Source organism: Rattus norvegicus, chromosome 11 (assembly GCF_021556685.1).
Source record: "Rattus norvegicus strain SHRSP/BbbUtx chromosome 11, alternate assembly SHRSP_T2T, whole genome shotgun sequence".
In the NCBI taxonomy this organism is placed as follows: Eukaryota; Metazoa; Chordata; class Mammalia; order Rodentia; family Muridae; genus Rattus; species Rattus norvegicus.
In genome coordinates, this window is record NC_141544.1 from 81,235,363 (window position 1) to 81,251,821 (window position 16,459).

General features: G+C 44.4%; 1 protein-coding gene across 2 annotated transcripts in view; it reads right to left on the bottom strand.

Annotated features, from left to right (window-relative positions):
• Positions 1-504: 504 nt before the first annotated feature.
• The window catches only part of Snx4 (sorting nexin 4), a 57,288-nt gene continuing 41,333 nt past the window's right edge, over positions 505-16,459 (bottom strand). Inside the window, exons 6-12 of one of the 2 annotated variants that reach the window (XM_087576617.1) lie at positions 14,782-14,843; positions 12,940-13,005; positions 10,662-10,751; positions 7,953-8,052; positions 6,221-6,366; positions 4,238-4,352; positions 505-1,589 (exon numbers count right to left, since the gene is read on the bottom strand). In XM_087576617.1, coding sequence (XP_087432743.1) covers positions 1,542-1,589; positions 4,238-4,352; positions 6,221-6,366; positions 7,953-8,052; positions 10,662-10,751; positions 12,940-13,005; positions 14,782-14,843 — 627 coding nt within the window. In that variant the 3' untranslated portion in view covers positions 505-1,541. 2 annotated transcript variants of the gene reach the window in all.

Genomic DNA, 16,459 nt, shown 5'->3' on the forward strand with positions numbered 1-16,459 from the left:
TCTTGGCGACCACTCTTCCAGTTCCTGCTCCTATGGTTGGGATCTCAGTATTACATAGCTGCGATCCCAGTATTTGTCAGTCTGTGGCTTATTCCACACTGTGCACAGTAAAGGCTAGTCCACATCACAGCACCTGTCAAGATTTCTTCCCTTTTAATGCTAAATGACACTCCATTCAGTGTATCAAAAAATTATACCTAATTTTTTTTACAACCTATTTGTCCATCAATATTTATGCCAGGTGGTGGTGGCACACGCCTTTGACCCAGCACTCCAGCAATGCAGAGCCAGATGGATTGCTCTGAGTTCAACAACGGCCAGGGGTACACAGAAAGCCAGTCTCAAAAAATAAAATAAGACAAAAGCCAAAACTAACACCCAGCAGCTTCCATGTTCTAGGTATCATGAGTACCGCTGCTGTGAGCATAGGCATGTTTATCTTCAGAAACCGTTTTCTCACGAAAAATCAGGTATTTACATCATCTTAAAATAATACGAATCTTCTGGAAATAAACACAACACTTCCTTTATTATATAAGTTTGGCAAACAGCACAAAAATCCAGCAACATTTTAAACATGTAAAAAAGTCAAATGTCAAACAGTACTGAGTATAGTTTGAAACATTAGAAAGAATGAGTGCAGAGTTAGGATTCTGAAGCTAGCAGAGCAAGGCTTGGTTTCTGAACATGTACATGAAACACACATTAAAACACAACAACATAATTTATCTTTACAAAACCCACAGCCAGGCAATAGGAAAGCACATCAGTGGGGAAGGTTCTGGCCCACGTGTGTTCACTGAGTCTCACATATGGAAGCTACATCTACCCTGAAATACCATGTGCACAGGGCCAGGCAGGGAACCGAGGCTGCTACTGAAGTTAACAATTATTTGAGAATAATAATGCTCAATTAAATCTTTCTGTATAGCAATTTCTATTATAATAATGAATTTATTCCGCTGCAAATCTGAGAAGCTGAGACTTATTTGTTGGCAGTATAAAATTTCTGACCAGTATCAAAATCTTGGTGGAACACAGACTGAAGGCATTTTCTAGTGTCCACAGTTGGTACAGGATCTAGGAACAGGGAAGAAAACCTTAGACTTCACGATTAAGGTTCTGCTGAGCTCTGTCAAACCACAGCTCAACTCTAAGGCAAGATAAAGTAAGCCCGCGGCAGAAGTGGGTCCTACAAAGTCCACACGGGACCTCGTCTTGGGAACTCTCCCAGGAGGAGATCCGGCAGTCGGCACTGAGAGGAGCACAGGAGATCACTCACATCCTGACATGCAGGCACTGCTTCAGAAGCCAGACTGTCGGTGTATCTTACTAACTTTTTGGAATCAGCACCAGTCCCAGAACTTCAAATGGCAGCATTTACTCTTCATTAAGCCGTACCCTTTGGTGCTCTAGGAACATACCATGCTTAACCAACGCCGCTCTGCTCTGTAGGCTTTTATGTATCAGGCAGCAACTGAGTTTCTTGTACTTGTGCTTCGTTTGGGGCGCTTTGCCTGAAGAGAAGTCACTTCACAGGATTACATCTTGCTGAAGCATTCCTTAGCATTGGTCCAAACCTGAATTCCCTGAGAGCAAAAGAAACTTTATAATGCGATTCTGCACAATCACTCAGACTCACAGCCAACATCAAGGTGACTGGGGCCTCTACACGTCCCTCTAACATCACGAAGACTGCAGTGTCTACTCTCACACTCTTGTCCAATGTGGTTCTGAGTCTTAGGAGAAAGAAAATGGACACAAATGGGATCAAACAAGTCAGATTATCCCTAGTTGAAGATGATATGACCCTGTGCTTGAAAGAGAGGAAGGCTTTACCTGAGGCTACCCCGTGAGGCCCTATCTGGGGGAAGAAAACAAAGAGCAGGTGAGGTGGAGGACCCATGTGCACGTGCTGCCCCCGACCCCAGTACACAAATACGTGATATTACAAAAGAAAAACATGATGGGTCTCAGCACTGCTATCCGTGCAAGAGGTCCACACGAGCACTCCAGTTTTCTCTGGGAGAGGAAAAATGTATTTTCTAAGTAACTGTAGCTACCAAAATATCCCAAAGGATGCACACCAAAGTGTAACAGAGAAATATTTTGAAAGGCATCTTGGTGGCCTTTGTACTTAGTATGTTCTGAGTCACTGAAATTTTCATTATATTTGTGATCATTTTTTAACTTGTTTGTTTTGAGACAGAGCCTTACTATGTGGCCGTGGATGGACAGGGACTCACAGACCTGCCTGCTCTGCCTCCAAAGCGCTAGGACTGAGTGTGCCTTAACCACCATGCCTGGCCAGGGCTGGAGAGATGGCTTAGGGTTAAGAGTGTAAGTGCTGAGTCTGCAGAGGACCTGAGTTGGGTTCCTAGTGCCCGCCCAATCAGGCTGCCACAACCACGACCTCCAGCTGTCGGGGGCACCCATGTGCACACCCCTGTACAAGACATACACAAACACATTATTAAAAGCAAGCATACGTCTATTTTAAGGAAAGAAAAAAGAAACCCAGAAGCCTTGGCCTACTTGATCTGGTAAATTAGTGTGTTAGTGTAACACACCACACAAAGGTTAATCCAAACTCAGAAGAACCATTTACCATTTACGTTTGTCTTGTTTTGGAGATGGGGGGGGGGGCGGGGGGGACCTCATGCAGCTCAGGCTACTCTTGAACTCTGTGTGGGAACTTCTGATCCTCCTGCCTCAGACCGAGCTCATCAGTGCTGGGATTGTAAGGGCCGTCAGCATGTTACAGTGTATGTAGTACTGGGGACTGACTGCCACCACCCTTAACCCGCTCTGTGAGTGGCCAGTGCTTGCTTTGTTTCATTCTTGCTGAAGCGCGGCCGTCTAACTACATCTGATTGAGAGCTGAGTTAGAGCTCATGATGATGCTGTATTAGCAATGACATTGTATGTAAGCACACATGCGAACTGTGGATGCTCACATTACTCCGGTAAACCAACACTAATCTTAACCAGCTGTGCTAACACCGGGGAGCGGAGGCAGGAGTGAGAGTCTGAGGTGATCCTGTGCTGCACGGTTCCAGGCTAGCCTGGGATACACAGCGAATTCAATTCAAGCCTGGGCTATATGGTGAGTTCCAAGCAGTTAGTTTGAGCTACATGGCTTGACTTTATCTGGGCTGTAGCTCAGTGGGAACTCTTGCTCAGGAACTCATGCATAGGCATGACCCGGGGAGAAAAGATGTGAGTGAATGGATCTAAATTAAGTAAAAATAAAAAAAAAACCTATCAAATTTCAAATATAAAAATCCTTTATACCTAAGCATATACACAAAAAAATGATGGGATTCTATGGTGTTGTTCTTAGGAAATAAAAGGAATGACATTCTTACTAAGCTCTGTAGTAATTAGTCTGGAATATGCATAAGAATCATTGTGTGGTTTATGAGTTTTCCTGTAAGAAGGCCAGACAAACTGTCTTAGTTAGCACACTCTCCTGAGCTAAATTATTTGACATGCTAGACATCAATGTTCAGACGTGGAACAAGTTTCTGTGACGCGGGAACACAAGGTGCACCCATGAAACCATGGCACCACGAAGCACACACACAAGCAAGTGCGCAGATGCCACGGGGTGTGGGAACACTGGCAGAGCTAAGATAAGGATAAAGACGAGAAGGCGCACTTTCTACTGTGGTCTAAATGCTACCGCAGAAAGGCTTCCTCCAGCTTCAAGGTTCTTCCTTCACTAGAGTGTGGCTGTACAGTCTGTAAGATTTACCTTACTGCCAAGTCATAACTGCGCTCCCCCAATAATGTCTATTATTTGTGACAGCAGCTGACATGTATGAGGCACGGTATTCTAAGGCCCTGTTCAAGAACAGCATGTATGTAACCAAGTCATGTAGTGGTGCATACTTTCAAACACAAATTATAAACAGGCACAAACTTGGAGACACAGTAACTTAAATTGGGAAATTAGGAAAAGTTAGTAAGAGAACTCGCATAAGCATATGAGCCCTTTCACAATGTGCAAGAGCTGGTGTGGGTTCTGTGGGTTGGGTCTGATGGCAGCACCTGGACCTATGATGCCATCACACGGACCCTTTGTTTTCAGAACTAGGTTCTCACGTGTTTTAGGCCGAGAATTGTTTCAGGCCAATTCTCCTGACCCCATTCCTGCTCCGTGTAGCACTCCACTGATTAAGCTACTTCCCCACACGTGCATCCCTGAATGAAGCTGCATCCCAGGGCTGGCTACCTTTTTGCACATGCTGATCTGCATGACAGCATAGCTGATGAGGGCTTCCTTTAGGTCCCGGTTCTTTTGTTCTTTGAAGCGTTCAATATCAGCCCATGCATTTTTCACAAATTCTCTGAAATACAAATACATAGTCATGTTTATTCTCATCTAAAGACTGTATATTCCATGCACAATCAACCTGTGTGCATAGCCATTTTCTCCAACTGAAATCCTAATACTCCCCCAATATGGGGGTGGGGGGAGGAGCTAATGCAACTTGTGGATTAGGAAAGCTGTAAGACCTACAAGGTCCCTCCCAAGGTCACAAAGCGGTGAACAAACTCTGGGTAAAGCGTCATTTCTGTGGAGCCACTGCAGGCTGGACAGGAGCTCCAGGGGTATGGCCCTCATGAGTCATCCTTCACGGCTTGTCAGTAACCCCATCGAACTCACTGGCTCACCATGCTAGGGTGACTGTGTCTGGTGTGTCATCTGTGCCCTAAGTGGAGTAAACAGACATCTGTTCATATCTCCTCAGGATAAGTTGTGCCATAGTTTCTTAAAATTGTCTCTGTAGAAGAAAAAGCTATTGCTTGTGTAAGAGAGGTGCTTTTCCTTCATGTATATCAGAGGAAAAAGGTATCTGGATACTCCCCTGTAGTATGCCTAGTATTTCTGTGTACATTAATAGTTTTGGCCATAACAGGTCTACCTTCAAACAGATATGGATGGGTCCTTGAGCCACTCAGAGCCTTGTAGATGCCATAGGAAATGCCGGCCTTGGGCCACTGGAAAGTATGTACTAATTATGAATCCTGGTTAGCATGTGCATGACTGAAATGACAACCTGGGGCCTGAGAGCTCAGTGGTTAAGAACACTGGCTGCTCATATAGAAGACTGGGGTTTAGTTCCCAGCAATCACATGACAGCTTACAATGTCTACAACTCCAGTTCCAGTAGATCTGACACCCTCTTCTGTCCTCCATGGGCACTAGACACATACACTGTGCATTCACTCCCATGTAAACTAATAGGAAATATTAAATGATAATCTGGGTCTTAAACAATGACTGCTGGGCTTGGAGGCAGATTCCCAAAGCCCAACTACTAGGGAGTGTGAAGGGGAAGGGGGATTGGACCCTGGAAGTTCACACAAGTTTGGGTAACACAGTGTGACTGAGCCCCCAACCCTAACCAAATGGACGCATGAGTGAATAATCCCTACAGGCACCTTTTAATTGTATCAATAAAAACTGATTTGACTTTTTTAAGAGTACACAGTTCCAAAACTCAAAAAAGCCACTTTAAAAAAAAATCTTTTTTGTCTGTTTGTTTTTCAAGACAGGGCATCTCTGCCCTGGCTGTCTTGGGATACACTTTGTAGAGCAGGCTGGCCTCAAACTCAAGATCTTCCTGCCTCTGCCTGCTGAGTGCTAGGATCAAAGGTGCACACCACGACGACCAGCTGATTCTCATTTAGACGAAGCAGAAAGAAAAGGAGCCAAATGATGAGAGCAGATGTGAGATCTAAATTCTAGAAATATTTATGAAAACTATATTCCAAGTCTTTATGCAAGGCAGGAAGGGGACACGGCTCTCAGTTACTTACACTGAAGGTTCCATGAACCCACTGACCAGTCTCCACCCAGAGCTAACAGGCAGAACACACTACAGAACAAGGTCCACGCCCTGACAGTGTGGGAGGGAGGGTGGCACTCCCTGTGAAGTGGCCCTGGTGCTGTGTTCTGCAGGATGATCAGACTTTGTTAATGAGGTAAAAAGGGCACAGAGAATGTGCAAAAATATAAATCATGAAAAGTAAAGAACAAAAAATTACAACCCTGATTCCTACACCACCACCCCACCCTGCACATCACAACTGTTTCTAGGCTCCAACTTTGCAGTCAGCTCAGTCAGCGTCCAGGATGGCACAGAGCAGGAGCTGTCAGAGGACACCTAGCCCGTCACGTCTAGCGCTGTTAAGCATTGAGGCATTTTACCTGCCTTCCAGATTTTTAGACTTCAGCTGCTGTTCCCCTTCATTTATCTGCTCCTCTAGCACCTTTATCCGGGCTTCTCTTTGCTCTGGAGTTTCTTGACCAAAGAGTTTGGTAGTCATTCCCTTCAACGAGAATGTTCTCACAGTCTAAAAGGAACAGAAACAGATAAACAGACAAGACCAGGTACATACAGTGGACATTACTCAACTAACGGGAAGAATTCCAGCATGTGCCACAAGCCGGACGACTCGAAGGGCATCCTGACAGGACAGCCAGAGACCAGCACTGTCTGACTCTACTAAAGAGGGGTATCAGTCAGAGGCGGGAAGTAGACTGTGGTTTCCAGGACCGGGAAGAAGGCAGTTTTAGTTTGAAAATATGCAAGTGTTCTAAGGATCAGCTGTAAACAACGTAACTACCCCACTCTACTTGAAACTGGTTATTATGGTACTGTCTTTCTGAAGACAGGGTCTCACTATGCAGACTAGCAGCTTCAAACTCAATGAACTGCCTGTGTCTGCCTCCCGTGCTGGCTTCCTAATAAGTGCGTTTAGACGGAGCAACTGTCTGTGAGCTGAGTGACGGAGAGGCTGTATGCCCTGGCTGCTGCCCTGTTTCTAGATCCTTCTCACAACATATAGCCAGTGAATTCGGGCCAACTGGCTGAACTGTACAGAGAGATTTATACAAGATACAGAGTTTTCTTCACAAATACACAAACACACCATTAAGCATTAAAGAGTACAACATACTCCCTACTTAGCAGAAATGTACGGATTCTAATTGGGTAAAGCTTTGCAAGGTAAACGAAGTTTTTTTTTTATAAAAAGTTTTCATTTTAAGATTTATTTATTTATTATATATGAGTACATTGTAGCTGTCTTCAGACACACCAGAAGAGGGCATCAGATCTCATTACAGATGGTTGTGAGCCACCATATGGTTGCTGGGAATTGAACTCAGGACCTCTGGAAGAGCAGTCAGTGCTCTTAACCACTGAGCCATCTCTCCAGCCCCCTATTTTTAAGATTCATGTGTAAAGTACATGGGTATCAGGTGCTCAAAGAAGCCAGAAGCTGGGATCAGACCCCTCATAGCAGGAGGTAAATGTGATTGTGAGTTTACTGTCTTAAGTGCTAGCAATCAAATTCGGTTCCTACAAGAGCAGCATGTACACAAGTACTCTTTTTTTTTTCCCCTTTCTTTTTTTCGGAGCTGAGGACCGAACCCAGGGCCTTGCACTTTCTAGGCAAGCACAGCAAGTATTCTTAACCCCAGCCCCTGAACTAAAATCCCTATAAACACCTTTCACAGTTTTGATGGCTGTTATCTTTTTATATCAAGAAAGTAACCAAAAGGGGCAGGAGAGATGCTCAGTGGTTAAGAACATCTGTTGCTCGTTCAAAAGACTCAGGTTTGGTTCCAACATTGGCTGACAACTGCCTGTAACTCCAGTTCTAAGGTATCCAATGCCCTTTCCTGGCTTCTGCAGGTTGGCGGGGTATGGCACATGCACACACTAGACATAGACACACACACGTGCACACCAACACACACACTTCTATTAAGTCTTTTTAAACGTCGAGGGAAGCCAAGACACTGTCTAGGAGTGATTCTGTAATCTGTAATAAAGCTTTCCAGAAAAAAAAGGCAACCAACCTCACGGTTCTCATTACGACCGCACCCACTCCCACCGCACCACCCCAGCTCCAGAGACCTGAAGAGCACTCACCCCAGTGGCCAGCTCCTCGCACTGCTGCTTCTTGGAGGCCAGGTCCTGAGCAGCTGTCTCCAGGTCATACTGCATAAGCTCATGCTTCCTGCACACAGCCCTGGGGTGAGCAAGGACAGCACTAAGGTGACTTGGCTTCCTTAACGTAGCAGGAATGTCGTTAGGGGCCCAGGGAGAGGCAGTCATAATGTCTAACTAGTTTCAGAGCTTTTCAACCACATCTTTCAAGTTTAAATTGTAGTAGCCCAACCCTGAAAATTAAATCTAACAGAACCTAAGCATAAAAACTTTACATATCCACAAACAAAAGATGGCTTACACAATTATTTAATAAGTGTACAACTAATTGTTCAGTATGCAGCAACCTTTTTTCTGAAAGAGTCTCATCATGTGTAGCCAAACTAGCTTTGAATTTCAAACCCTCTTGCTCTACCTCCTGACTGCCGTGTCATATGCAATTCCCACTACGCCCAGCTCAAGAGCTCACTCTGGGGCCTCATGTGGCAAGTGAGTATTATTTTAAAGGGCAAAATCTCAAAGTTGTCTTCTTTTTTATTCTAGAAATATCTTGGCCTTAGTTCATCATAATAATGAACTATTCTTACTATAAAAACAATTCTAATACAGAAGTGCACAGAATAGGAACAGTACCAGAGTCCCCACAAGCCTACTCTACACACATAACCTACACACTGATATGTGTCTAACGTTCCAGGACTCAGCTAGGCATTTATGACACGCTCACGCACACCTCCACTGTGCCGACACCTTCACATTTAGTCATGAGCTGTGGATGTCAACGGTCATCATTTCATGATTTGTAAGACTTACACAGAATTTCACTGTATTCAGCAACTTTCTATGATGTTGTAACCTGAGAACCTATTGTGGTGAAACTTGCTTCTATGTAAGGCAGGCAGGCAGAAAGCCAAGGGCCCACCAGCATTCTTGTGCTGACAAGCTGAAGGATACGGCTCTTCTGAATTCCTAGTAATGTTTTTTCAAAGATGTATATTTGAAACTGAGTGTGCGAGCCTGTGTGCTGGGATGGTCACGTGAGCACAGGTGTCTGCAGACACCATCAGCACTGGATTCCCTGGCACTGGAGTTACAGAGTTACAGGAGTCAGCCGTACTGAGAGCTGAACTCCGTCCCCTGGAAGTGCAGTAGAAGCTTACTCTACACCAACTCTCCAGCTCCTCGGGAAACCTTTGCCGTCTTCTCCCCCATTTGAGAACATGGTCTTATTACTAAGTACTCCTGGCCGGCCTGGAACTCAAGTCCACAGACCGGGCTAGCCTGCACCTCGCAGAGATCCATGTGCCCCTGCCTTCTGACCACGGTGACTAGTGGGCACACAGCATGCTGGCCTCCAACACAGTGTTCATACTGCTTTTCAATGTGACAGAACTAATCAAAAGCTAACTCTTCCAGAAAGATAATTTTTCTAACTTGAATTAAAGAAAAAAAAGTCAAGCTGAGCAGTGGTGGCAAACGCCTTTCCCAGCACTCGGGTTCTCTGTGAGTTCGAGGACAGCCTGGGCTACAAGGCGAATTCCAGGACAGCCAGGGCTACACAGAAAAACCCCTTCTTGGAAAAACAACAACAAAACAAAAGAAAGGAAAAGAGAGAATGGTAGTTGGAATGAGTATGTTCACGTGTGAATGACTGACTGAGCCCCAGTTGCTGAAATTGCTTGGGAAGAACTAGGAGGTGTGTGCTCTGAGGTGTCAAAAGCCCATGCCATTCCAGTTAGCTCTGCCTCTCTCTTCCTGATGCTTGTGGATCAAATGTTCTCAGCCACTACTCCCGTGGACCTGCTGCCTGCCGCCATCTCCCACTCTGCTGTTCATGGACTGGCTTTCCAAAACTGTATGCAGCCCCCAACTAAATGGTTTCTTTTGTAAGCTGCTGCCTCAGTCACGGTGTCTCAAGAGCGGCAGAAAAGGAACCTACGACACGGAGGGAGGAGGACCATACTACTTTCTTATGCAGTAGTCTGTCTAGCAGAGATTCGGTTTGTCTCTAGGGCTCTACACTCTGCCTGTATTTTGGGCCCAATCTTCAAACTGGAAAAAGCAGTCAGAAACAGGCCAGAAGCACCCAACACAGGCTCTCCTGAAGAAGATGCTTTATGGGTGGGATGTCTTATTTTTATGCTTGTTAGAGGAATACACTGTGGTGCAGTGAGAATTTTGTTTTGATAAACAGAATTACTATAAGAATATGTTTATGTTTTAATTCCAGTGTGGGATTTGGGGCTACAGCAGCTGACCATGATTTGCCTTGCGTTCCAGCAGACGCATGGTTTGCCATTGGCAGATAGTTTCTACGACCCTTAGATTTCTGGGGACTTTTCAGAGGGCAGATAAATGCTAGGGCCCCAAGAGGCACAGGGGGTGTTGTTTGTTTGTTAAGTAGTTGTGTGACAGAAAGAAACAGGAAATTAGATACCCTAATGCCCATAAGTAGTAGGAAGTAGTCTAATGACAATGTCGCCCCCTTTCCGCTATCCTTTTTTCTCGTCTATCTAGCATTAGGAGGTTGGAAGAGTGGAAGAAAATCTGTGCAGAAGTGTGGAAGAAAAAAGTAAGCACAAATTAGCCAAAGTATGGCTACACTGGGGCCTCACGACAGGGTCTGACACAAAGAAACCATTTAAAAAGCAACTGCCACCTACATCTGCGGGCCTGTCATTAGATACCCACCGAAGTGCTTCCGCATAGAACAAGTACTCCTTCAGCTGGTCTGCGTAGTGCTCCTCGTCTTCCAAGATATCGTCAATAGAAGACGCATACCTGTGTAAGGAACACTTGAACTGTGTCACGAAGAACTAATGTTTTAAAGTGGCAGCTCACAAGCACCTACAACTCCGTCCCCAGGGATCCCACCACTCTCCTGGTCCCTGTGGGCATCTGAACACACATGTCATTCACACACAGGAACACACGCACAAAGATGAATAATGCTTAAAACTCTTTCTTAAAAACTAGTTAGTTTGAATATGGCATGAGAGAAATTAATATTTAAAGAAAATATTCTCCTACCTCTGAGGAGCCTAAGGTGCACTGACTGAGATGCAGTGTAAAAGTGAGGGTTTGTATAGGTTCACTGTGGCAGTGTTGACCCAAGCTCATTAACACACCCAGTACTTGACATACTCATCTTGTTCGTGATGAGAGCATTTAATACCTTGGTTTAAAAGAGCTATTTAAATACAGTAATTATATTTTATTGATATAAGGTGTGTGTGTGTGTGTGTGTGTGTGTGTGTGAGCGTGCATGCGCGCGCGCGCGTGCGCGCGTACACACAAGCACCATGGTCCATGGTGGAAGACAGAAAACAGCTTTCAAAGCACTTGCCTAGGAAGCGCAAGGCCCTGGGTTCGGTCCCCAGCTCCGAAAAAAAGAACCAAAAAAAAAAAAAAAAAAAAAAAAAAAAGAAAAAGAAAACAGCTTTCAGGAGTTGGTCCTTTCCATTTACAATGTGGGACCTGGAATCAAACTCAAGTCACCAGACTTGGAAGCAAGGGCCTTGACCCACTGAACCCCCTCACTGGCCTCAATGTTGTCTTTTCTTTTACAATTTTTTTTCATTTTTGTTTTGATAGGAACATTCACATATGCATTATACATAAATTTATATTCAAAGGAAAAAAATTTGAGGGCCCATCTAAGTGTCCTCAGACTCCCTGTGCAGTGAGGGGTCTTCTGGTTCTCCTGCCTCTATCTTCCCAGTGCCTGGATGACAAGTGTGTCCAACCACAGTGGGTTAACATGGTGCTGGGGACTGAACTCATGACCCTACCAACTGTGCTGTATCTTAGACCTGGAACAACGTGTCAGTGCTAATGCTGCAGTGGACTTAGGCACATGTGTGTTGTATCAGCATCTCCACACCTTTTTCAGCTTCTCCAATGAAATGGTACCTTATGCAGCACTCATTTCTATGAATTTTACATTAAGAGTTCTTTTTCCCTCTGGGCATGGTGATACATGCCTTTAATCCTAGCACTCAGGAGGCAGATCTGTGAGTTCTATGATAGCCGGGACTATGTAGAGACTCTATCTAAAAACAAACAAACAAAAACAAAAAACCCCCCAAAACCCCAAAGCTCCTTTTCTTTTGTACACTCTCTTCAATATTCTCCTAAAAGCTACACTTTTAGTTTTACTATAACATATACAGTAATCTAAATTGAATTACTTTTTATATAAAGTATAAGATTATATAAAGTATAAAATCTCTTTATGGCCATAATATAGCTCTACAATTAATCTTGAAAGTTAGATTCTTTGTCAAAACTGGTTTTGGCTATTTCAACATCATATAAACTTTAGATCAGTTTTTGTCTGTTTTTAAGACAGGATCTCACACAACCTTGGCTTGTCCTTGGCCTTAGATTGGCATTTCAGACTATGATATTCTTTTAGAGAAATGCCACTCTTAAACAACAACAACAACAACAACAACAACAACAACAACAACAACAACATCAACAACACCCACTTTTTATGAAGCAGCTTCCCCAACCCAGAGTGTGCTCTGGCCGAGGTTCTGCTCCTCCAGGAAACCAATCAGCAGACCTCTCCACAGCACCTGCCTCACAGGTCCGGCCTCACAGCTGGGCCTCACAGCTCCGGCCTCATCCCCATGGTGTCAGCTATAGTTCTGGAGTCTCTGGAAAACCCTGGTGGCCTTCTCCAGTCAGCAGCTTTCAGCTTTCCAGGTTTGTCCAGCCAGAGAACCCAGTTGCTTGGGGACTCAGAGCCACTGTCTTCCCAGCTCTGGCTGGCAGTGCAGCCCTACTATGTGGCAAGGCAGCAGAGGCCGAAAGGTGAAGAAGCATCTTGAAAATGTTTACTACTGACAGTGTTAAAGTGCGTCAAATAACGTTCTGTGACACTGGACTGCACATTCAGACTCTCTCTCTCTTCTGTCACTACACTGAGCAGGCCCAGCTGCTTAGCCCCTCAGGTACTCACACGTCCATGTGATGCCCGGCACTCTGCAGGCCGTCACCCATTTCTTTTTCAATGGCACTCCATTCACTAGATGAAAAGAGAACAAAAATACCATCAACTAGCTCTATGGGATATTATTCAATGGGACAGTTTACAAGATGCTTTTCTAGTTAGGACCCAGATTTGGATTTACTGTCCTGTGATTCAAGTCCATTGGCTTTCCCTTAAAATTTAATAATTAAAGGTGAGAACACAGGCACACAAAGCTGGCTCAGTTGGTAGAATGCCTACCTATCTTGTCCCAAACCCCAAGTCTATCCTCAGTACCATCCAAACTAAGTGTGGCAGCACATACTGTAAGCCCAGCACTCGAAAGGCAGAAGCAGAAGGCTCAGAAGTTCAAGGTCATTTCTGACAACATGAAAACTTTAAGGCCAGCCTGGTCTACATAATGAGTTCCAAACCAGCCAGGGCTACCCAGTAGGATCATGTCCCCAATGACCTAAGGTTGGCCCCAGTTCCCACAGGACAGCCCACAAACTCTAGTTCCAGAGGGGCTTTTGGTCTCCATGGGCACGAGGCACGAGGGTACACATATATACACACAGGCAGAACACCCCTAATATAAGATCAGTTAAAAAGCATTAAAGATGATTTAAGTAACCAAACTGGGAAAGTCGCATATACATACATATACTATCTTCCCCAGTTTGGGGACTGAGCCTAGGGCCTCATACAACTGGACAACTGTTCTCCCCTGAGCTACATATACCTCTAGCCTTTACTTTCTTTTTTTTTGGTTCTTTTTTTCGGAGCTGGGGACCGAACCCAGGGCCTTGCGCTTCCTAGGCAAGCGCTCTACCACTGAGCTAAATCCTCAACCCCCAGCCTTTACTTTCTAATCACTGAAACACTGAAACACTTGTCTTGCCAAAGTCTTCATATATTATAAAATAATAAAAATAAAAGAAAGAGAAAGTATCCACTTCTATTACATAGTAGTTTCCAGTGATTCTCCCCAGGAAATCAACAGAGAAAGTAAAAGACCCTATGCCCCTCAGTCAGGAATCTCACCCAGTATAGAGAATTTTCTCCCCACTTTGTTTACAATGCCTTTAAAATAAAAGTATTTATTTGAAAAGTGAAAGCTGTTGCTTCAGGACATCACTGACCACTGCTCTGCCAGGCACAATGAAACATGGCTGTAAATCTCAACACTTGAGAGGCAGTGATGAGTGGATGGTTTTAAGTCTGAGATAAGCCTGGGTTCCAACAGAAGGAGTTCCAGGCCAGCAGAAGCTACAGGGTTCTCAAACCAGCCGGAGTCTAGAGAAATGTAAGCCCAAGGGCCAGAGTGTGGACAGCTAGCACTCATTCAATATGACAGACAATCCATCTGTGATCCCAGTGCTTGGGAGGGAGAAACGGAAGCTTCCCAGAGCAAGCTGGTAGCTAGACTAGTCCAAACTGGTGAGCTCTAGATTCAAGTAAGAGAACCTTACTTCCTTCGGTGATAAGGTGGAGAGCGATCACAAGAAACCCAATGTGAACCTCTGGCTTCTACACACGTGTACATACTTCAACATGTGCACACTCCCCAACACGTGCATCTACTCACATCTGACCACACGCACACAATTAGATATACACTCTCCTGACTCATACAGTATAAAAGCTTTTTTTTTTTTTTTTTTTTTTTGGGTTCTTTTTTTTCGGAGCTGGGGACCGAACCCAGGGCCTTGCGCTTCCTAGGTAAGCGCTCTACCACTGAGCTAAATCCCCAGCCCCATAAAAGCTTTAAAATACTGTTTTTAAGTCAAAAAGCTAATTGGAGCTAAATGCTTTTGTTTATATGACACTTACCTAAAAACTCTCCCATAATTCCCATGTACTTTATATACACCATACAGTCGATCTGCTACTCTCTGAAATATTTAACACAAACTGGTATTAGGTTGAAATCATATATAGATTACCTTTTAAAAATTCATATGCATTTTAAGAGATGAAAAACATCATGCTTAGTACAATAAACCAAGAAAATACAGCAAATACTCTCCAAAACTCCATCAAACACTAACACAGAATGAGCATGTACCCGAATATTTACTAGGTGTTCCCAGTTCTTTTATCAGTTGCTAATTACTACTTTTACAGTTCTGACAGTAGGAGAAGCAGGACTCAGCCCAGCACATCAGCACCGGCTTCAGAAACACATCAAATAGCTGTACTAAACCAGGGTCCTGTGTTCTCACACTCGGAGCTAAGGTACAGAGGAGCTCCTTTCTGGAGGAGGAGAAGAGACAGGAAAGGAGAGCCTGTGACATGCTCTGCACAGTGCACAGTGGACACACAGCCCTTCTCCTCTAAGTCTCCTAACACACTTCAAAGTGGTGTGGGCTGGTGGCACACACCTCTAATTCCAGCATTAGAGGGACAGAGGCAAGTGTATCTGTGAGTTCAAAGACAGCCTAGTTTACAGAGTGAGCCGTAGGCTCCCTATAGGGAGACCCTGTGTCAAAAAAAAAAAAAAAAAAGAAAAAAAAAGACTTCTGATTCTCTCCTGCCACCCTCTCTGATTGAGCTGCAAACACCAGACATTACCATATTTATGAACAACTATAAAATACTACATATGATGTCAGTAACTACCATTCACATCTTTAAAACGCTAGCAGAGTAAACTTGTATTTTTAGAATATTAGACAGGTTATATTAAAATGTGATTCTGTCTGGAGAAGAAGCAAAAGAGTACAATAGGAAACAGAAATGTGGGGGTTGGGGATTTAGCTCAGTGGTAGAGCGCTTGCCTAGCAAGCACAAGGCCCTGGGTTCGGTCCCCAGCTCTGAAAAAAAAGAAAAAAGAAAAAAGAGGAAACAGAAATGTGCAATTAAACAAGTATGAGTTCATACTTGCTTTATATGTGTTTTGCCTACATGTATGTCTGTGCATCGCATGTATATACTGCATGCACATCTCAAGAGGGCACTAGATCCCCTGGAACTAGAGTTGCACATGGTTGTGAGCCACTGTCTAGGTGATGGTAACCTATTGGGTCTTCAGAGCGGTAACAAGTAACTGCCTGAGCCACCTCTCCAGCCCCATGAGGGCAGTTGTTATGTAGAGCTGTGAGACTACATCAGAGTTCTCCACATCTTTACGTTGTGTCTGTGGCAGATAAGGGCATCATCTCCATCAGCTGGTGTGCCAACCAGGGTGACCCACCAGGTGTCAAGTTTTCCTCCCATCTTTTGTCCAGAATGTCTGTAGGTGGCTAAGAGCATGTGCTCCTGAGGCAGGTTTATAATCTCACTCTGGACCCTGGACCTGTCTACTGGGAGGTATTAGAGTTTACAACAAATGACCTGCCTGGACTCTCATTATTACAAAGCACACATCCATGTGAGAAGAGTGAACACCTACACTGTGACGGCAAGCACCAGTCTCCTGTTTTTAGAAAACAAATTCTGAAAGATTACAGTATTTGCCTGGTGTGAACAGCAAGGACCAGATTCAAACTTCTTGGCGCTAAGGCCACCT